This window comes from Neopsephotus bourkii, unplaced genomic scaffold (genome assembly GCF_033783945.1).
Source record: "Neopsephotus bourkii isolate Nb327-2 ecotype Australia unplaced genomic scaffold, CSIRO-AGI_Nbou_v1 NB_1493, whole genome shotgun sequence".
In the NCBI taxonomy this organism is placed as follows: Eukaryota; Metazoa; Chordata; class Aves; order Psittaciformes; family Psittacidae; genus Neopsephotus; species Neopsephotus bourkii.
The window spans coordinates 2382040-2405253 of NW_026901969.1; the positions used below are offsets into that span (position 1 = coordinate 2382040).

Sequence of the window (23214 nt, forward strand, 5' to 3'; positions counted from 1 at the left end):
CCCATATACCGGTGGCTTTCTTTTAAGGCAGTCAGATCAGCCTCAGCATCAAGAAACTACAAAGGAAGCTGCAGTGACATCTCGGAGAACTATAAGCAATGAAGGGGCTTGGTAACTGCACTTGGGATTCCCCTGCAAAAGTGAAGCTCCAAAACACAGACAACAAATATTAAGATAGGATGCAAGCACTAGGTAGCAGTCAGCTTGGTGGTTCCCTTAGGTGAACAGAGATTTCAAGCAGTTCTGGAGAAAAAAAGAACTGTTCAATAGGCTTGGGATAGAGCTATCCTATCAATGCACTGCAGCTTTCTCAGTGTCTCAGAAGGACTGCAATCTTGATATGAGAGAGGTTTCTGAAGACTGTATTCAAACCACAGATAGGAAGCTGCTATAATGGAAAATATGCACGACTGATTTACTTCTTTAATGGGAAAAAAAAAAAAACAACCAACCCTCACATGTAAGGAAAGAGAGAAGACAAAGTAAAAAATACTACAGTAGTGAGACTTTTGATACCACACCATTTCCTTTTCAGTTAATGCTAATTGGTTGTTTGCCTTTCAGACCTCTTTTGGCATAGTAGGTCAAGGGGTCTGGTCACAATAACTCTTCTGGAATTGCTTGTTGGTTAAGCTACAACCAAGGTTTTAAGCATAAACTGGCATCTTAACAAAACAAGAAATGAGATTATCCTGATAGAAGTGTCAGTATCCATACAGTCCTGCTATAGCAAAATTTTTAGGTCTTGCAGCTTTGACCAGCACATTCACTCATGTTCAGTGGTTCAAATTTCATCACAGCCACAAAAGATGCACTGCTTTTGTAGTGGCGGAAAGGGTTAACAAGTCAGAAGACAAAGGGATGTGAAAAAAGACATAGCGATGCACAAATGTGGTAGCATAGTGGCCCTGATAACACCTAAAGACCAAGACATTACTTTTGCAAACAAACGCTAAGAGCAGAAAGTTACCTGCAGCTTTCTTACCAAAAAGATACCTCTCAACTTGGGTTAGGATTTTGCAAGGACTTTGAGTAAAGATAAAAGCATTACAGTCAGATTATAATCTGTCTGGACATTCAAGGCAGGCATATATTAATGACTGCTACAACTTCAATCCTAATATCAATTCACCAAGAGTGTCCATCGCTGTCGGCTTGATTAATATAGACCAAATTCTGCTCAGCTTCACATGCAGTATTTGGGGAGGGAAAAGTAAAGGTGGGGAGGCGCAAACCCCCACTGACACCATCTAGAAAGTGTAAGGAGCCATGCACAGGATGACTTAACAGATATGTAAATGGACAAGTAATTCCTCCTTAAAGGCCTGCCTGTGGAGTTTAAATCAGCCAAAATTTTGCCACTTACAAAGTTTTAAGGTAACTGTGGAAGCTTGCTTACAGAGTGACACATTTTGTATAGAATTTCCTACTTGCTGTCAGCTTATTCCAAGAGCATCGTTTTGCCCGACTAAGACAATGAAATTTATATAGAAAAGCAGCAGAACGAAACTCTCAGAGGCAAAATGGATAGAGGACAAACAAGCCTGTTTTAGTCAGCAATGGCAGTATTTTCTTGGCCACTGTAGTAGCTAAATCATAAATAATATTCTACTCTGTTGTGCACTAGTTTGTGTACCCGTTAAAATTTTGCTTCATGCCATGTTTTTCCTTTTGCAGCTCTTCTGTGATTTCCATGATTCTAATAAATAGTACACTCCAATTTTAACTGAGCTTTTGCTCGTAATAGTGTGGTAAAATCTAACTTGTCTTTGGCAAAACTTCTATAAGCATCATCACTGATGTTCACTTGTGGGTTACAAAAGTCCCTTGCAAACACATGAAAGAGGGCACTGTTTATAGACTCTATCCCTGCAATACCGTTTATGAAATTCCTGTCATTTTCACTGTATTATACATACAGTATTTATAAACATTAAGTTCCACTAGCCAGACATCTGCATATTTGATGACTGAAAACAAATTACTGCAGCTAAGGTATAATTTTTTTCTATAATGACTCACTACTAGACATCTAAAGATTATGTGACAGAAAGCATTTATTAGAATAGAGAAGTTTAATTTTACAATATGTTTCATTCTTAAGCATGGCCAGAACAGTGAAGTTTCAGGCAGGAACAGCACAGACAATTTAACTGGCCAGCAGTGGTTTATGAAACATGGATTAGGGAAGCAAGCAGTGATTACTTCTGGCAGCTTACATATTTGAGGTCACACCTACAGGGGCTCATAACTTAGCAAGATGTGAAACAGAGAAGTTTGCTCTATTGTTGGCCTGTTCTTTAGCAACGTCACATTAATTCAGTTGAAGTATCACAGTATGTACATATAATAGCTATGCTGTGAAGGCTTATATGCAAACAAGTTGTTTAGAATTCCTTTTATGAACTGCAGTTTTCAATGGTTTTCAAATCATCCATAAATCATACTTTTAATCAAAATAAAACATAGTGGGCTTTAACACATAAGAAATTAACTTTAAGGCTAGATTTGATACAAGATGCTTCAACCATGCCACAGTTACCAATTTAAAAGATTGTGAATGAATTCTCAAAACCTTAAAAACCCCACAACTCTCCCTCACTCCACTGCCTCCCCCCCAAACCATACATTCAGGAAAGAAGAGACATTTACATAATTCTTTCTTCTGACTATTGTTCTTCTCAAACATCTGAAAGCTCTTTCAAGCAAAACTTACACTGAATCAGAAAAATTCTCAGTTGAAGGCACCTCAGGAGGTCTCCGATCTAACCTTCTGCTTCTCTGAGATCAGACCAGGTTGCTCAGAGCTTTATCCAAGGGACAATGCACCAAACTTGTTTCAATTTATCAATGTCTTTTATGTACTGGTGACCCAAAATATGGTGCACAGTATTCCAGCTGCGAGTTAATAAGGGCTGAAGAAATAACTTTCCTCAACCTACTGGCTATGCTTCTGTAGATACAACCCAGGATGTTCTTAACTTTCCTTTGTGCCAGGGCACATTGCTGATTCACATTCAGTTTCTTATCTACTCGGATCCAAACATCCTTTTCAGCAGAGACATTTCTCAGTCAGTCCCAGCCTGTACTGTTCCACAGAATCACTCCTTTCAAGGTAAAGAACCTTGCATTTGTCCATGTTGAATTTACAAGGATCCTGCTGGCTTACCTCTCCAGCTTGCCTAGGTGGTTCTGAACAATAGCCCTGTCCTCAGGCATGTAAACTGTTTCTTCCAAACTGCTGTCATCTGCAAGCACATTTAAGCGTGCACTCTGTCTCCTGCCCGTCTTTGATAAAGATGTCAGATGGACATGTCAGCTTCCATAAAGCAGCATGAGCCATTCCATTAACTATTAATAGCTAATGGATGGTCTGACTATCCAACAAATTTCTTACCTTTGTAGATGTCCATTCATGCATACTATGGTTAATAAACCATTACATTTTGTGAATATCATCATTCCCTCCCATTTTGACAATCTTGCAGACATGCATGGAAAAGTTAGGTCCTTAGATTTTACTACAGCTCTCTCACAAGACACATCCTAATTACAGACTGGCAATTTTTCCACAAAGAATACTGATGAAACAGGTCCTAAATCTCAGACATAAGAAAGTTTAACACAAAGGAGGATGAGTACAAACATCAGAAGTTTGAGCTACTTAGATATTGTAAAGAGGTGAAAAGATAGTAGGTATAAATGATAAATTACCACTTGCAATGTCTAAGCTGAAGTCACCGAACAACTGATCATGGTAATAATGGTAAAGGTAGTAAATGTGACAAAAATCAAAGATGTAGAAAGAGAGACATCTGGTTCGCTACTTTAAGAGAAAAGAGGTCAAACCTTTTTCAGTCATTTAGAACGTCAATAATACAGACACAGGAAACAAATGCAGGAAAAAGCAGACCATATATCCCACCAATATCCAAACTATGTTAATCATATTAACTATGTTAATCATATTAACAAACAAACCTAAATATTTTAATGCCTGTCTGAAATACTCTTTGCACTGGAGTTGATGATTCTAATCTCTTTCTTAACATAACATTTCCAGGCAAAAAGATAAGTAAAATTTGTAACATGCCAACTACACTAACAATACATGAAAACATATTTTTGAATGTAATTTATATTCATATACATACCTCAGTTCAGCAGCCTTTTTTTTCAGTAGAACATTTTCTTCAATTTGAAGTTGACAAAGTTCCATAAAAGTACTTGATTCTGATTTTTTGATCCTTTCAGTTGTAGGCAAAGTATTATAGTTTAAGAATTCACCATCAAGAAACTGCAAACTAGGAAGGACCTTACAAAAGGAAGGCCTTAGAAAACAAAAAGTTATAATCATTTGTACAAAAAGCATCTATTGCTAAAACTCCCATTTTATTGATACAATCATAACAAAACAGAACAAATTGACAGTTCTCTAAGTACATATATATATTTGTCATTACTTCATATACTATTAACTAAAAATGTTATTCTTAATAAATCACAGAACTTAACAAGACTTCTTAATACTTTGTTAATATAATGAGCACTGCTGAAATACTGACTCCAGAGAGGTCAGTGGCAACATTCTCAATTCACTAGAGCTAGCATTTTGCCTACTTCAACAGTAAGAGGAAAATTTGACACACTTGTGCATAGGCACCTGTAACATTTGATTAGTAGCTAACACAGCAAGCAAAGCCATAGGATTAAGATACAGCACTGATTTTGTCGACCATTGAAAGGTTTAGATATAAAAACTTCACAGAATACTAAATATTGTCAGTCTTATTCCCTTTAACATTTGCATATAAAGCAATATTATAAAAATTGCATATAATAACATAAATATGATATAAATTGTATATAAAGGATATAAATATAATATAATTGCATATAAAGCATTCGCATAAAGCAATATGATATTCAGTATGACTGACAGGAAAAAAATTTACAGGTCTGAAATACTGAATTTGGGGCAGTGAATGGGATGTCAGGGATGACAGTAAAGATGACGTTTCCTCGCTATGAAAAGGACAGTTGGGGCCACTGATGTAAGATAAAAATATGTATGAGATACTTGTCTATCAATTAAAAACAAAAAAGTATAATCTATGCCCAATCTTTTAGGTTATTGTGAAATATTAGCTAGTCTATTTCTTACACCAGACCAAATTTGTCAACAGTTTCAAGATTTCAAAACTGTTTAAAGCAATCCATCAATACTTTACATTTTTATTGTTAGTACTTAGTAATACTTGAAAGAGTACTTACTGTAGGCTTTAAGTCCCCTTACTATCAAAAAAATAATGCAATTTCAAAAATTTTAGAACTACCTGATTATTTGCTGTGAAGGTCAAGGACTATTACTCAGCTTAGACAATATACACTAAGTTTAAAATCAGTTTCTGTGACTGAGTTTGAATATTCAAAAATGTTGCTCAATAGAATATTAGTTTTTTGAAAATATAAAACTTTCCTTCTCTGCTGTCAATTAATGTAGGATTAATACTGTCTGAAATACCTTTGGAATAAAACGACGGGTTTAGATAGACTGTCCTTGAACAAATAGAGAGAAACTGCCAAAGCTGATACTGAATAGTGATACACACAAAAGTGCCATATCAAAGTTGATTGATGCTGGAAGTATTGTGTCTTAGAGCTATGGGATCTCAACACTAGTTTTTCCAGCTGGGTTTCTCCTGGTGAAGGGCTGAGTCAATATTTCATTTAGTGAAAACTTCCTGGTGAATATTCTGTCACTTAAGAGGCTCTATTAATCATTACAGCATTGAAACACATTCCCCTAGGAGTGCTCAGACTGATCCCAGGGTTTAATTTCTAAAAAGCAGTTTCTTACTACTTCACTTTTGTTGGTGTTATCACTGGCTGGACATGAAAGTACAAAACCAATTGGGAAATTTTACAATTAATTCCTTTGTTGGTATCAAGGGGTTATGTAAAGTTCACTAGAACATATAGCCTGAAGTTATGGTCAATGCTGTATTCAGCAAATCCATATTTTATAGTATCCCATACTTTAAATCCTTTAGACAAATGAATCTCTTGTCTAATCATAAAAGCTCTATTGGGTCAAGCAATCTAAAGTGTCAGTTCTTGCAGTTAAATTGGAATTCTGAAAACTTTTCCCCTCAAGGTTACTAGTGAAATAATAGCTAATTCTTTAAAATAGTGGGAATTAAAACAATGCACATAGGAATTTAAAATATTGTCACAGTCACAGAATTGTATTCACAAAATTACCTGCAGGCACCACAGGAGTGCAAAGAAGTCTGTTCATTTAAAAAAAACCAACCACCAAGAATGTATTTGTACAGCTATCTCTTAAAAGACTCATTTCCAACTAAACATTTCAAAGAGGATTTTTTTTTTCCCCACCAGAATACTAATCAGAAATTTGTGCAAAAATCTTATAATGTAAGATAATACATCTAAGAGTGGTTTTATTTTTGTTTGGTTTTTTTTTCCTCTTACAAGACATGTATCAAAATACACATACCCCAAAATTTGCTGTTGTTAAAATATGCAACCTACTATAGCAAATTTGATTACAATTTATCTAAACACATTCTTGTGTAACATTGCAATGTAAAGCCTCACCTTTAACTGACTTGCAATCACACAAAGAATAACTTTGGTCATTCTTCAAAACTGCTAAGCTTAAAAAAAAATAATCACATTTTTCTAATAAAAAAAAATTGCAGTCACCTGTTTTAATGGAAGTCTAACTGTCGTGTCTCATTACATGTCCTCAAATTTTACTATGTCAACACTTTCCTAGGTAAATACTAGATTTCCTTAACTGAAATAATTGGTAATGATTTAAATTTTTAATGATTAAATGCTTCTTTGCACATTAAAGGGAATTATGAGTTCATAAAAAGACACTACCATTTCAATACATATATTCTGGAAAATCACCTAAAAATATCTAAAATTGTATTTCTAGCTTGTCGCTCTGCTCTTTAAGGCTTGTAAATTAGAAAGGGCTAATTCTAAGGAAAGTGAAAGAACATTTCATATTAAAATAACAGCACTACTGTGCTTTTGCTGAGCAATTTTCTCAGACAGCTTTAAGTCTTGATGACACTGGGCCATGTATGGGGTTTCAGACCACAGAATTTTCAAGAAACAAGGAGACCTCTACTAAAATAAACAAAACAAAACAAAATGAGAAAAAAACAAACAACCTAACAACAAATCCCCCCCAAAAATCAAAAAGAACTATCCATGTACAATTTTATTCATTACAATTAATTACAAATACAATGCTATCACAACTGCTCATTTCAGGGATTTTGGTGACTGCATCTCATTTCATATGTCAAGTTTCCTTTCTACCCTATCCAGTTTTTATATATTCACATAGAGAATCACAGAATTAACTGGGTTGGAAAAAATCTTTAAGATCACCAAGTCCAACTGTGTATGTGTATATATTTGTATATATGGCTGGTCTCTAGGATCAGCCTTTTTTTTTTCCCCCAGATTATTCTTTAAGTATTACACATTACCGGAAGGCAACGAACAGCATTATTTTTACACCTGTCTCATAATCATATGAACTATTAATTTTTTGTGTAAAGATAAAAAAGAATCTCAGAAAAAGAAAAAAACACAATCTAAGCTTCAACTACTAAGGAAAACACAATTCATTCCGACCTTTTTTTCTTCTAACTTTTTTTCCTTAAAAGATGTTAAGCCAAGGTTTCATTGATACATTTATTATTCACACCATCCTTTCTCTAGCTATGTGTAATTTGAACCCGTCAAAGCAGCAAGACTGTTAAGCAGTGAATGGATGAAGTGATGGAAAGGAATAAATGAAAAAAAAAAAAAAAAAAGAGAGTAAAGCAGAAAAATAAATACTCCATGAAGCTTTGTGATAATCAGAAGCTGATGGTTATAAGAAGGGCAAGTAAGCAGTACAAGACCATTCATAATCAAGATAAAGTTTTTAAATAGTGCAGATAAAAGAGAAGAAGAAAAAGGTTGAGTGGATAGTCATGTCTTTGTGCAGAAGTTTTAATGAAATGTAAAACAGTGTAATAAAGTCAGACAAAACACCAGCCAGAAAGTTGAAATTACCAAAGGTGATAAACTTGTCAGTAAAGGGGAAAAATTCTTGCCTAAAAGGAAGATACTGTGATCAATGGACAAAGAAGCAGTTACAAATACACATTCAGAATAACAGTTAAACAGAATAGAGAGACAACTGTCGAGTTTTAGCACAAGCTGTTTATTAATAAGGTTCCAAGTGTTAGGTCAAACATCAGGATTTTTGTTTAAGCAAAACCACAAACTGAAATTCTTAGAAAATAAAGATCACAGAATTGAATTTTCTTTGTTGTTTTCATATCACTCTCTTCAAATTTGTCATAGTGTTCATATTTCCTCATTTCTAGTGTTTAACACATGTACACTAAGTTTTTGGCTGATTTTGGTTGATAAGCAATACGTATATACACCTAGGTTTTGGCTGATTTTGATTTTTTTGATTTAGCAAATCAATTTTTTACCTCCAATTTCTTTCTTGAAGAAGAGGATTTCCGCTGAGTGACAACTGCTTTAGCTTTTGACAGCCACTTAACCATGAAATGACACCTTCAAGGTCTGTATTGTAGTAGGAAAGAAAATGAAATTAAAATTTGAATGCAGAACCATTTAAATCTTACATGAAAGTCAACTGTACCAAAATCAGGAAGTATTACAAGCAATTCCTCTTCCTATATAGTATAGTTATAATTATTTTCTGTAACATCCATGTATGGAAAATACATATGTTTTCTGTATAAATGTCTCAAATAGGGACAAGTTTTGCTTGGATGGGGGTTTACGGGTATTTTTTACACAACTCACCTGACAAGCAGTTATTTTTGATATCCAGCTTTTCCAAAGATAAAAATGAATTCAAAGGCACAAGCTCAGTTAATCTAAGAACAAAACAGAAAGGTTTTGGGTTTTCAATTAAATAAAACATCCATTCATAAACAGAAGGCAACCAGAATGTTTTATAGTCATGACAATTTGCTTATTTACATAGAAAAATACCCATTTAGCTATCCAAGGTGCTAAAACTAATTACTGAAATTTTAACTTGAAAGCATTTCTTAGTCTTCTCATTAGCTCTGTTTTTAATATTTGCTCATTATTGGTTTTGTTTAGTTGGTAAACATTGTATTCTGTTTCATGCATTTAGTGCTGATCTGAAGTCTTGTAAAATTTAGACAACTCAACTGGCTTCTTTAGGCACCATAACTACAATGAAACTAACACAAGGCCGTGAGTCTGGAGAGGAAATAAAATCTGCTTTTCTCTTTCCTCTTCCTACATGTCCCATTGCTCAAACTTCTTGTCACCTTGTTTCTCTTCTCCACTCATCATTACTGCCTAGATCCTAAACCTAACTGAATCGTTGTCACAGTTGTATTAAAAGTCATGACTGTACTGTTCTGTAATGTATTTCGTGCTTTCTCTGTCTTCCTACTACTGTCAGACAGTGTCAAATAGATGCCTATTATACAGACAGTTATGAAACTGCTTTTCTTGTGCAACAAAGCAGCAAAGCCTGAGTAAAGCCATGACAAAATTTTTACTTGTCTTCAAAATCTTTATTGAAAGGTAAACATAAGGAAAGTGAGCTGATATTCATCTGTATAAAGGATTTTGGACTGTAAGGTGTCTACTATCACTGCTATTAAAACAAGTTTTTTTTACTTACTCAGAATCATAGAATCATAGAATAGTTAGGGTTGGAAAGGACCTTAAGATCATCAAGTTTCAACCCCCCTGCCATGGGCAGGGACACCTCGCTCTAAACCATATCACCCAACGCCTCGTCCAATAAGGAATGTTGAAAGGGTTGGTCAACTGCCAGGCTATTTGCAAATATTACCTTTCAGATTTAAACATTTATTTTGATTTATGTTAAATATGAAAAAGGGAGGAAAAATTAAAATCAAGATGCAAAATAAACCAGTCTTCAACTAAAACTAGAATGTTTATATATAAGCAAGTATTATATTAACTATCTTTTTAAAAAAAAATACACAATTAGGTAACATCTTTCAGCCTTGTAAAGACAAGGCCAGAGCATAATAAGAGAAAGGTAACACCAATAGCAATGTGTGTGTCTATTTTGTGACACACATTTTCATTAAAAATGGTATTTTCTGAGGGTTATAGTGCTTCTGAGAGCTATAAATCAGAATTGTTATGGTCTGAAACTTAAACATGCAAAAAAGGAAAACCCATTTTCTCCACAAACATACAAGTGGTCAGAGTCAAAAATACTTATTTGTTGCTGAAATGTGTGGCTATGTTGTATTTCAGCACAGGCACTACAACTTAAAGACAGAGCTGGATTTAACTCTGGTACACAAGTTTGGGACTAAATGTTGGTTGTAGATTCTTTAATCTTGATGGACATTTGACTTTACGCAAAAAATAAAAAAAGAAAATATTCCACATTCAGTTGATGAGTATTTCTATAAAACAACATTTTAGTACTAAATGCAGAGAAACATTTAAAGCAATTGATTATGCCTCAGTATACTTCCATTTGTTTCTCAAACCATACTGTAAAGTTGTTCTGCTTCTAGTCCTATTAAATTCTACTACCTCCTGCCAGTTTTCCATGGAATCAAATAAATATGAAGAAGTATTAACTCTAAAAAAGCATGTAGCTTTATGTAGAACTGTATGTAGTACAGCTAATATCAGTATTTTAGATTCTCATGACCAGTCAATAGTACATAAGTATGTTTGATATTTGTAACAAGTACCATCATAGATATTAATGGCTAACAGTATGGCTGCTAAGACTGAAAATCCATGATTCAGATTATAGAGACATATTCAGAAATACCCAGGAAAATGGATGTCATATTTTGCACAAAGGATGAAAGATAATGCAGCATTTTTTCATTTACAGTGATTGAGTTCTCTACATCTTTATCAGTATATGCTATGGTGAATTAGAAAATGTCTACTGGACTATCCTTGCCTGCCATTGGCACTATGAGAGTTAAAACGTTTCCCCGTCATTCTATAGCTTTCCTTTTGCTGATGTTCTTTGTTAATTTTTTTCCTAAGAAAATTCAAACCAGAAAGACAAAGGACATTACTGAAAACTTAATACTACTTGACCTTGTCACATTAGCCCTGGGCATAAGAGAGAGATAAATTACAAAGAAGACACGAAAGAAAAAGATATTCACAAAAAAGCAAACTATAGTTTCCTCTTTCTGCTCCCATTTAAGTCTGTAGCAGGACAAGACACAGATAGCCAGAGAAATTCTAGTTTAAAAAACAAGATTTAACAGACTAGTTGAATGTATGCATCAAACAAAATAAAGATTGCTTTTCTGAATGTGAACAGCAGTTACTGCTCAGGATGGTCGAAATCCTGCTGTACACCGTATTTCCCAGCAAAATTATCATCTAGATAATGAGAAGTTAGCAGGAAGAAGGTCTAAATAATTAAAAATAAATTTATACTAATCTCAATTTTAAGTAAAGCCCACATTTCTGTCTCATTCTTTAAAAATAGGAATCTTTTAATTTACAATATTTGCCATATTTATAAGTAGTAATCAAATAGAATATAGGAAATCTGTCAGCCACCTGTTTCTTGAATATTCTAGTAGGCACTTACTTCAACTGTATTGACATATACTTAGAGCTAAACTTATCATCAGCAAAGAATACTGAAAGTTACCAAAAATAATCTAGACTGGTAAGGACGGGATGGGGAAAAAAAACCCACTGCCTGTAAATATAACTTTTTCATGACTAACTTATTTCAACATCCACTGATATTTAAATTTATTATGGCAACTCTGTAAAAGTGGTGAAATTCTAAAAATATGGTGGCTTGCAATGACAGGGAGTTCAACTCCTATGGTCTGAGAAATTAGGTTAAAAACATAGATACCATGTATATTGAAGCATGGAGAACAATGCACACAAAAACAGAATTAAGCCAAGTTTTTTAGCATTTCTATTATAAGAATTTTAGGAATAGTATGCATCTACCTGCAAAAACATGAGAGCAACATTTTCATAAAGAATTTGATTCCAGCCAAGTCAGCTTCACCCCAAAAAAGGAATTTTTGCAAGATGACTTTATTTTTTTAAATATTAAAATTTTTGCTAGCACAGCTAGGTTATTTTCATGAAAAACAAGCAATAGCAAAAAAAGAACTTTGCCATATTATTGCCATATTAAAACAGAAATTTTAAGACAGATAGATTTCTCTATTTTGATGTTGTCCAAAAGGCCCCAAAAGCAATGGCTACCTGAACAGTAGACTGATTTAGTGCCTCACTGTAAAACTTCTAAATGAAAAGTACATTAACAAGTAAGCTACATAATGAAGTGGAATTACATGTAAATATAAATACCATGTGAACTCTAAATACACGTTAAATGCGTATTTATTTTAGTCCCAGGGCAAAGCTTTTTCTTTCCTATTCCTAAATTTTTATTGACAAAAGAAGAAAAAGGAAAATGTTCTCTTTTTAAACTAACTTAATAATTGTGCTCTCCAGCTGTTATAAAATAGACCATCGATATTCATAGTCCCAATTCTGCAATAACCAAGTCAAGAGGGTATTCATCATTGGTTTTGGTCAACTGCATATTGATGAAGTATATGCTTTGTATTTGAAAGCCATACTAAAATAATAGTGGTGAAGTGGTGAAATAGCTGCCATTTTTTATATTTGAAGGAGTTCATCATTACCTGTTCTATTATAATTCCATTTTGCTAGATTCCAGGTTTAAAGCATTTATTATTTTGAGTTTTATCTTTGGCAATTTCTGGTTTATGATGCAGGCAAAGCAACTCAGGAATAAAAACATCCTGTAAATTAGTGTAAGAATACTTTTCACAGTACTTCACTTTGTGAAAGACTACAGATTCACAGCATTACCATTATATGGGCTTCCTGCAACCCGTAGAAAGGAAATGGCACTCAGTGCACACTTGAAAAAAATTCACAAAATTGCACTAGCTGTAGGATAAAAGTAAAGAAACAGCTTTTCTTTCAACAGCTTACTCCATTACATTCACTGTTCCTATAGAACATCGAGTTACTTATGCTGTAGCACACATATGGAGCTGCTTATAAGTGCACATAAAGTGAGTGTAACATAGCATGCTACTGAAACGCCAGGAATTTTAAGGCTTTTAATACACATTTAAGGCTATCTTGTCCTGTTTGTCACAAAGTTTTGAGATAAACTATAGCTACATTAAGGAAAGAAAGAGAATTGCTTGGGGAGGAGGTATGTGTTCATTTTCAGCACATCCAATTTGCTGCTGCAAAAAATTGTGTTTTCTCCCAGTCCAGCTCAGTCCAGCTCACTGCATTTCAGCTTGACCATTGAAAAAACATAATAAGCACTACAAGGAACATTAAAAACTGTAAGATCATGGGATAGGAGAGTGACATAAGGTATATATATGCAGGCAGTCTACCACAACCTACATCCAGAGGCTGCATTCAACCTATGCCTGAGACTGTGCTCCTGTTTTTAATCTGCCTAGCAGGCACAAGGTCTTCAAGCAGTTTTGCACTTTTTATTACACACATCATAGCTACATCTTAATGTTAACAAAAAACTAATGGCATGAAGAGGAAGAAACTACACAAAGATAGAGCCACATTACTGCATTTTTCAAAAAAAGCTGATCAGGATAAGGAAAAAAAATAAATAAACTGAAGAACAGGAATTAAATCAATTTGTTTGATTCAGAATCTAACACTTAACAAGTAATGCCCCTGTTAATGACAAGCATAAAGCATTGTCTCCAAACTATAGAAGAATTAATAAAAGAACAAAACAAAAAAATAACAAACCTAAAAGCCCAACTTGAAGATTAGACTCTGTAAATATAGCTAGGTGTTACTTACATCTAAGAGCTTACATGCATACCACTTCATTAGAGATGATATGAAAACAATCTGAAAAGTTATAAAAAAATATAGGTTGTATGCACTCAAATAGTATTCATTTTCCATGAAGGAAATGCCTTATAATAACAAGACTCAGTCTTGCAAATCTTTGACCCCATAGGCTCCCAGATACAGTTGACTGCTGAACTAAATGTCACATAGGATGAGATGAATTTGTTCAACTGTAGACACCTACATATGAGCTGGTCATTTTGACTGTTAATAGTCAGTGAAGATGAAGAAGCACTTGTAGGATATGATTAGCCTCAAAGCAAACGACTAAAAATGGCAGATGAATCCCACTCTAAAAGCATCTCCTCTTCACTAACAGGAGAGTAAAGTGATTAGTTCAAAGTGTATATTGTGTATATTATGTGTAGCGAAGCATATTCTGTTTGTTTAGCTAAGATCAATCTTGTTCAGAGCGAAATGGTCACAGTATAGGAAAATGTTTTATATTAATAAAATTAATTTTATTACTAACATGGAAATTATAATGTGTTCTTTATTTTTTTAGCAGAATTTAAATTGAGAAAAAGGGGGTAGGGAAATCAAAATTTTGACTTCTGAATATCTTGTCATTCTAACTTTACAGATGTACAGATTAGCTTAGAAAATGAACAGAAAGCTAATTACAGAGTACTTGAGCGCATGATCTAGTCTTATGATGATTGTCTTGATTCTTCTTTTTTATTTTATACCTTTCAAACTGAACCATAACAGTGAAAAATAAAAGCAAATATGCTTGTTTTGGAGGACATTAACATATGCATGCACAATAAAAATTATTATTTTCTGTTCTTTTTAACTCTAGCAGTTACACTTAACATAGCCTGCAAAGTCTGTTTTGAATAAGCTAGCTGTGAAATACGAAGTTTGACAGACATACTCTAGAAACAATTGCTAAAGAAAAGAAAAAAGAAAAAACAAAACACCCCCCCCCAAAAAAAAGAAACACCATGGTTTTAATAATGTCACAATGCTCAAAAATTATTTTCATATCACATCTTATAGGAAAAATACTTTTAATAATTAATGCTGTTTTAAATTTTCTTAGCTAAAGGTAGCCAGTGTCATTACTTGTCAACCACATATTTTCAACAAGTATCTGGAAAAGACAGTGATATTTTAATCACGCTGAGAATTTTACTTTTCAGAGAAGTGTTATTTTAGTAAATGTCTCTCTGCCAGTTCTCTAAGTGGAAGAATGATACTTGCTTACCTATTTTGAGACAGCAAAAGAATCCGCAATAGAGGCAACCAATACAAAGAAAGCATCCTCATAGAAGAAAAGCTATTGTCATCCAAATATAGTTCTCTAAGGAGAACATGATTTTCCAGTCTTGGAAACTAAACAGAAAAGAGATGGTTATTTAAAATTAATATAAATTAGAGAAACAACAGTGGAATGCTTACCAGATGCTTTTCATAAATCATTGCTAAATACAAGCAAACCCCATATTTTTGATATATGTATCATTTCCTTATTACGTATGTACCAGTTACCACACATGATTTCTGCATATCAGGTGGTATTTTTTATGTCTTCTACCTAGTCTGAAAAGTCAATATTAAAAAAAAAAAAGGCCAACAAAAAAACAAGAGGCACATTATTTTGTTCATGCACTTATTTGCTGCTTACTGACAATGATTTTCCTCTCTCAGATTCATAAGAGAATCACTGTTTGTAAATATGACTAAGTGTAGCTAACAAACTACTTTCTATTTTTAAATGGAAATGCTGCAGCACAAATTTCAACTTTTGGAGGATCAGCATATATCAAATCAGCCTGAACTGTTAGTTATATGCAATGATAACAATATTCAGTTACATTTTTAACAGAGAGTCAGCATCAAATAGTACAAACTGAAGACTGGATGCTATAAACAGAGGGCAGAAATATAATTTCTGAAGCGCAAATTTTTCAAGGACTTGAGAGCAAAAAGTCACTAATCATGAGCCATTTGTACCTTTGAAAAATCTCCCTCTAATAGTGAAAAAAAAAAACCACCCAAGAGCACAAAGCATCCTACAGCAAGCAATGAGCACATGACCAGCATTCTGGAAAACATGACTGTCAACATAAGTGTATGCAAAACAGCCACTGAATCCAAAGCTTTTACCTCCTGGAGGTTATTGCCTTGCAACTTCAGGATTTGAAGTAGGCCACAATTCTCAATGCCTTCAACTTGTGTGAGGTGATTGAAAGAGCAGTCTAGGTGAATGAGAGTAGGTGCCTCATAAAGACCTTTTGTGCTGATTAACTGATTATGGTCCACAATTAATTGCTGAAGATTTTTCAGTGATGCCAGACCACCTGAAAGTTAAAGATTTTATCTAAATCAAACCGTGATGAAATAAAAACCTGTTGGTTTTCAAGTACTAAGAAAACTCTGAACTTTCAATATATTTATATTACCTATAGTAACAATTAATATGAATTAATTAATTAATTAATTAATCCTATATAAGGTTTAAAAATAATTTATGTATTTTGACCTGATCAAATATACAACATGTATATTTCAAAAATTTCTGAACCTGTTAACCAAGCAATAAAACCAGTTCATAACCCCTTTAGCACTTCTGTTAAAACACAGCATTCTTATCGTGATAAACTATACTTAAAATGCTTTGAACACTTTATAACTGCTACTTATAACCTATGGGTTCTCTGAAATGCTAACAGCCCTCTTAAAATCACCCCTCACAATGGAAACAGTTTTTATGTTTAAAATTTAATTTTCATTATTTAATTTTTAAAAGTGTTTTTTTTTTTCAAGCTATCAGCAAGGTGAGAACAAATTGTTAAAACTTAAGACAGCACCATCTTTATTAAAGTGCATCTTGTTTAAGGAATTATGTCATAAAACACTTTTAATGAAGAAGTTAATAAAAAAAGTTAGGTGCCTTTACATATAAGCGTATACTTCTATAGCCATTACACTCTCAACAAACTTATTCCTGCCAGGCACAGAGCAAGAATGTGTGCAATCTCTACCCTAAAAAGTTATAAAGGAAAAGGCTCCTGTCACTGTCTGTTTCTTCCACAGAATTTTTCCTGAATCATCTTCTTAAAATGGCAAAATCACACTGTCTTTCCATGGTGTTACACATGCTAGATGTTCTGCAATGACACTGATGCATTCGGCTTGCTATAAGTCCAAGTAGTTTTTCTGTGTATCTGTAGTAAAACTCCTCTGAAGGGACAACTTTTACAAAACATATCTAAAATAAGGAATTCTGAATTTACTTTTATTTCTTTACAGGATTATTTATATACTTTTTATATACTTATTATATTAAATAATACTTTATCACATTTTTATCTCACTCAAGACTTCCTAAGTCCCTAAAAGTAAGTCGGATGAGCTTTACAGAAGTGAATGTCTTTGTGATTGTCCTCTGAGAACAAACTTGATTATGAGACCAGAGACCAGCTCACACCACAGGTTATTGAGAATACAGAAGAAGAACCAAAAGAGAAAATGAATGATAAGGAGAAAACAACGGTAAAGAATAAAATGTGAAGACTAGTATGTTTAGAAATACCCAAACAAATATAGGCCTTTGAATCACAGTAATTTAAAAACGGGAAACACCTAATAGAAATAACATAGTCACCTGATATTGAAGAGATATAATCCTAAATCTAAACCAAATGTCTTATACTGTAACTTCAAAACTATGCTTTATGAAATAAATACACAAATATTTAATTATTCTGAAAGAATTTCAAACATGCCCATGACATACTATCCTCACTGCAAGATACTGGTCCATATTTTTTTACTCTAGGATAAAAATAAAAAGGAACCAGCACCATCTAGCGGTCTCAATAACAATTTCGTTTCAGTGTCAGCGCCCAAGACTTCCTTACAGGGGCAGTCGTTAAAACTCCATTGTTGAGTTATGAACACAGCAGTACTGAAAAACTTTAAAAGCACTGAATTGGTCTTGGGCAGGACAGAGAGAACAGACTGAACACACAGTAAGAAAAGGCAATGAGTTAATACACGATCTGGAAATCTATTCTGCATGCTGTAGAAAGCACTTTTTTACATATCCTCCTCATCTGTCTCATTTAATTAGACCAAATGTCATCCAGAACAGACATGCTGAGGCTACATACAATAGGATCATAATCTATTCTGGAACTATCAAATGCAGTCCATCAGAAACATACACAAGAGAGAATAATGCAATATAAACAGATGGCATTTTAATGTTTCTTCTGCACACATGCAAAATTAAAAATAAGCATGAAAGTCTTCTGCATATTTCCAGAAGATATTTCTGTTTTACATATGATGCAACCAATACATCAGTATATGGGAAAATGCATTCTGTTGAAAAACATATGGTTTCAGCAAAATTTGTGCAAAACCTTTACAGAAGTAGCTCTTAGCAATTTGAAAGCGCAGCTGGAGTCTGTTAGCTAGAGACTCTATCTTAGCTATCGATGCAGTTCTGAAACAACATCTGCATGTGACAAAGATAAATGATAAGAGAGGAGTGAAAGCTGACAGTGAACATGAAGATAAAAACACACATGCAGAAAAAAAACTAAAACCAAACAAAACAAATAAAACAAATCTGAAAGGTGTCTGGTTAAAAAAACCCTGCTTTCTTAAAAAGAGTAGGTCCAAAGAAGCATTTACAAATATCCACGGTTATGCATTGCTATTCTGAGCATTGCCAGAATTTTAACCAACATACTTTGACCACACAGGCACCCTACAAAAGCGTATTCTATGACTCAAGTCAAAATACTACTTTTTGTGTAAGAAAGTAAGGCATTCATTTTCCAAGTACAAACATACACATTGAACTTCAGTGTGTTACAGACACAATTATTGCATTCTGAAATGGAAAAGCATAATTGAGAGATTTCTCATACTTTTACTGTTATTTTTAAGGCTTTTCTGGCAACTAGTTTTTCCCCTACTGATGCTGTATTTCAATGAGAGAAAAAAAAAAATCTTAGTATGCTTGAAGTTTCCTACAATATGTATTGAAAGAGAAGCACCGCAAGCATAAATAAGCCTTACGTCTTAGGAAAAAGTCCACAGTTTTTTGTGAAAAAGCAGTACTGCAGCTTCCAAAATGCTAAGGGACATCTCCCAAGATTGGATGAGAAGGATACATTAACTTCTTAAAATCCATAAATCCATTTTTGTGTATTCTATGTGACTACTTACAACCAATATGTTACTGTATGAAACAAATCTTGTACTATGTTTTATAATGAGGATGTTTTAACCAGGCATCCTCAAAGCAATTCTGGAGAGGAAAAATATGGATTCCAAGCTGATTTTTGTAAACATTTATTCACTTATACTATTAGAGACTCAGTAAATATAGCAGCACACTCAACAAAACAGAAATGTATGAGAGGATTGCACTCCACTTGGCCTGTACATTCCACATACTACATTCCACACAGATGCCATATTCCTCTATGTCATCTACTAATACTATATCATTCCTACAGTAATCTTTCAAACAGATCTATCAAATGAAACAAACCTGAAGAAATGTCTTATGCAGCATTACTGGCCACAAGGATATAGGTGAAACCTCTTTAACCAGTTTATTCTACTGTTTCTTATTAGGGTCCTGATATGCTTTTACAGTTAGCACTGACATTCCAGCACCTTTATTCTCACGTATTATAAATTCAGTTCATAAATAGTAACATTCCAAATTTGCACACATAAGCAAAAAATATTAAAAATATCAGCATTAAAACCTCTAAATCTAGACAGTTTTTTTAGCTTTCCTATTTCCTGTTTGCTATGCCCTTGCTGTCTATCATGAAATTGCATTATCCATGCTCACACTGTTTCAGGTTTTGGTGTGTTTTTTTTTTAACAGTGTAAACCATTTAATTATATAAATGTCTTATGTGAAAGTGTTTCATTTATCAGCTTAATAACTGTTTTATATTATTTTCCTGCTGGGCTGCAGGAAAATAAAGTATGTCCATGTACTTTAAAGAAAATTAAATCAATTAGAAAAAAAAGAAAATATCACAGAATCATAGAATGGTTGGAGTTGGAAGGGACCTTAAAGACCACCTAGTTCCAATCCTCTTTGACAGGGGCAGGGACATCTTCCTTCCACTCTACCAGGTTTCTCAAAGCCCCATGCAGTCTGACCTTCAACAATTTCAGAGATGGAGCAGCCACAACTTCTTGGAGAAGCCTATTCCAGTGCCTCAACACCCTCACAGTGAAGAACTTCTTCCTAATATCAAATTTAAAGCTACCTTCTTTCACTTTAAAGCCACTGCCCCTTATCCTATCAATACATGCTCTTGCATAAAGTCCCTCTCTAGCTTTCTTGTACTGGAAGACTGTTAAAAGGCCTCCCTGGAGCCTTCTCTTCCCCAGCCTTGACAAGCCCAATTCTTTCACCCCATCTTCACAGGGGAGGTGCTTCAGTCCTTTGGTCGTATTTGTGGCCCTCCTCTGGACTCACTTGAGCAGGTCCATATTGTTGTTACATTGGTAGCCCTGGAGCTGAATGCAGTACTCCAGGTGGCGTCTCACAGAAGTAGAGTAGATGGGAAGAATCACGTCCCTTGACTTCCTAATCATGCTCCTTTTGATGCAGCCTAGGATACAGTTGGCTTTCTGGCCTGCAAGTTCACATTGCTGGGTCATGTTGATCAAAATCAGAATCTCCTTATATCCTTTCCATTCCCAGTTCTGCAGTCTTTCCCAGTAACCTCTTTAGATTTAGCATGGACATACATAATTTTAAAATCAAAAAACTGTCTTCACCACTTACATACAGCAAAGCTCTCTGTTATTTTCCACCATGCTACACTTTCCTGAACATTTGTCAGTAGAAAAGGTTCTGGATATTGTTTACATTTATATGAAATTTACATAACACAAAATTCACTGCAATAAAAAAAAAACAGCAAACAACTTGCCAGAAGCTGAGACACACTATTTGCACGTTAGGCACTTTATAGCCCAAGTAGCAGTACAAGCAGAGAGGCAATGAAAAATTCCCTGCTGGGCAAGAGAAAACATCTATCTCTTGGCAGAAAGATTTCAAGTATTGATGCATTGGTTGTGTGGTCTGGGTATATATAAATTCTAACTGGTTGACTGCTAAAGGTACACCTGTTACCTGCCAAGTGTTGGTTCTGACAAATATAACTACCTTTGTAGAAACAATATGGATTGGCACACCTGCTGTGCCTAAATGGTTGGTATGATTCTACTTTAAACTCATCTTTTTTTCCAGCTTTGGGGCAACGAGTAGTAATGAAAAGGCAGAGTGAAATAATAATAACCAGATAATATGGTTTCTATACAACTACTTACTGTGTCAGTAAAAAACACACTGTAATTCTTTGCAGTTGCAAGTCTAGGCTTTATATTGTTTCTGTAGATAAACTGAACTCAGGCTACTCACTTATTCCAACTGAGCTAACGCAGGTAATCTTAGGTGCCTTTGGAGAAAGACTTCTAGTTCTCTTTGACTGACAATAGTGACACAACCTGGTAGAAGTAACACACGGCAGTAGCTACGCCATACTACAAATGTGAAGTTGAGTATGCTTTAAAGCGCAAGTCTGTTCTAAGCCTCTTTTGTCATCCTCTTTTAGCAGCTAGCTGGCCCTGAATCCAAGTGAAGTATAACTGAATATAAAGAGCATAAGCATTGTCATACAATTTGGAATAACTTTTCATTAATTTTCTTACCAATCCGAGTGATTCTGTTGTAGGAAAGTTCAAGATTTTGAAGATTTATGCAGTCATCTAAGCCACAAACTGATGAAAGTCGGTTCTTACTCAGAATAAGAATACTAAGATTTTCTAGATTTTCACAGTCAATTATCTGAATGTTGTTTTCCTGCAATAAAGCAAAATGAGAATCTTAAAAAGTATCTGAAGTGAAATGTCAGAATTAAGTCTAAAAATATGACAGAAGGTCATCATAGCTTATTTTTATCCTAAACTTCTAGCTAGGAGTAAGGGCATCTCTATTTTTCCCATTAAGAAAATAAATTGATGAGTCACAGAAGCTGTCTTTAGTGTCCTGCTGGAATAGAACAAATATATATTTCAAACTTCATTCTGGCTCTGAAAATGCCCAGAAGTTGTACAAAAAAGTGTAAGGAGAAGTTAAGGATAGAGTAGTCTTTCTATTTATGCTTTCCCAGTTTCCCAAATCCCTTTAGAAAACTAAATTAGAAACGGAATAGAAACCACCATATTTATTAGACAATAACAAAAACAGCTGTGACTTTGCTGGAATCTATTAACAAAGAGTGAAAATCTGCATTTAGAGATATTTTGGTCACAAACATTAACACTGTTCTCAGCTAAAGTTCTGCTCCCAAGAGATCTTGCTTTTTTAACATCCCCTTCCCAAAACCGTTTTAATTATGCTTCCTCAAATTTTTATTTCACTATTTGCTGCCATTGCTGTTTTCCTGTTTTTCACCTGCAAATACTCAAACACACCTTATTCCTTGCCTTTGCAACATACTGATTAAACCAAAGTGTCTAATTCCCATTTCAGAATTAACAAACTGACTGGATTTAGGCACTACCTTCAGCTGCAGGCAGAAATTCTTACAGGTTTCCTTTGGAAGCCATAACACTTATTCCTGCCCTTGGACAGCCTCTTCAGTTGCATCAGTAAGTTAAAAGAGAGAACTGATATGGCTCAAATGTTAGCTTTTGTAACAACACAAATGAGGAGCAATATCAAGTAGAAATGAATGTCCAAGGGAAACAGAGGCAGCTGTTTTAGCTATGTGAGAAATATCCATGAACCAATCTTGGACTGTGACAAAAGAGGCTGTTTCTTAATTAATGCTGAATAGAAGACAACTGCCACATTAGCTGGCACAGCAAAAGTATGAAATATTATCACTAATAACATGTATAATTACTAAATTATTAATAAAGCCTACTTAAAATATATCTAAGAGTCTTTTCCTTAACTAAATTATCCTTATATATCATAGTGAGGCAACCCTGTGTATTTTTATAGGCATAACATTTTAAAATAAATAAACAATAATAAAAAGAAACCCAACCCAGCACAAAAAAACCAAACAAACCACAAACCCAAAACTGTTCTGTGACAGCCAATATTTGATAAAAAAAAAAAAAAAAAAAATCACATAAAAATACCAGTCTCAGGAAGCCTGGAGACACAGATATTATGCCCTTACACTAATATTTTGCTCTTGTATT

The 23214-nt window shown here is 34.2% G+C and overlaps 1 protein-coding gene across 1 annotated transcript in view; it reads right to left on the bottom strand.

The window, feature by feature from the left end:
- The window catches only part of LRRIQ1 (leucine rich repeats and IQ motif containing 1), a 108905-nt gene that overhangs the window by 75713 nt on the left and 9978 nt on the right, over positions 1 to 23214 (bottom strand). Inside the window, exons 9-14 of the mRNA XM_061369351.1 lie at positions 21709 to 21859; positions 16108 to 16301; positions 15206 to 15333; positions 8881 to 8954; positions 8541 to 8634; positions 4155 to 4331 (exon numbers count right to left, since the gene is read on the bottom strand). Coding sequence (XP_061225335.1) covers positions 4155 to 4331; positions 8541 to 8634; positions 8881 to 8954; positions 15206 to 15333; positions 16108 to 16301; positions 21709 to 21859 — 818 coding nt within the window. The remainder of the gene's footprint in view (positions 1 to 4154; positions 4332 to 8540; positions 8635 to 8880; positions 8955 to 15205; positions 15334 to 16107; positions 16302 to 21708; positions 21860 to 23214) is intronic.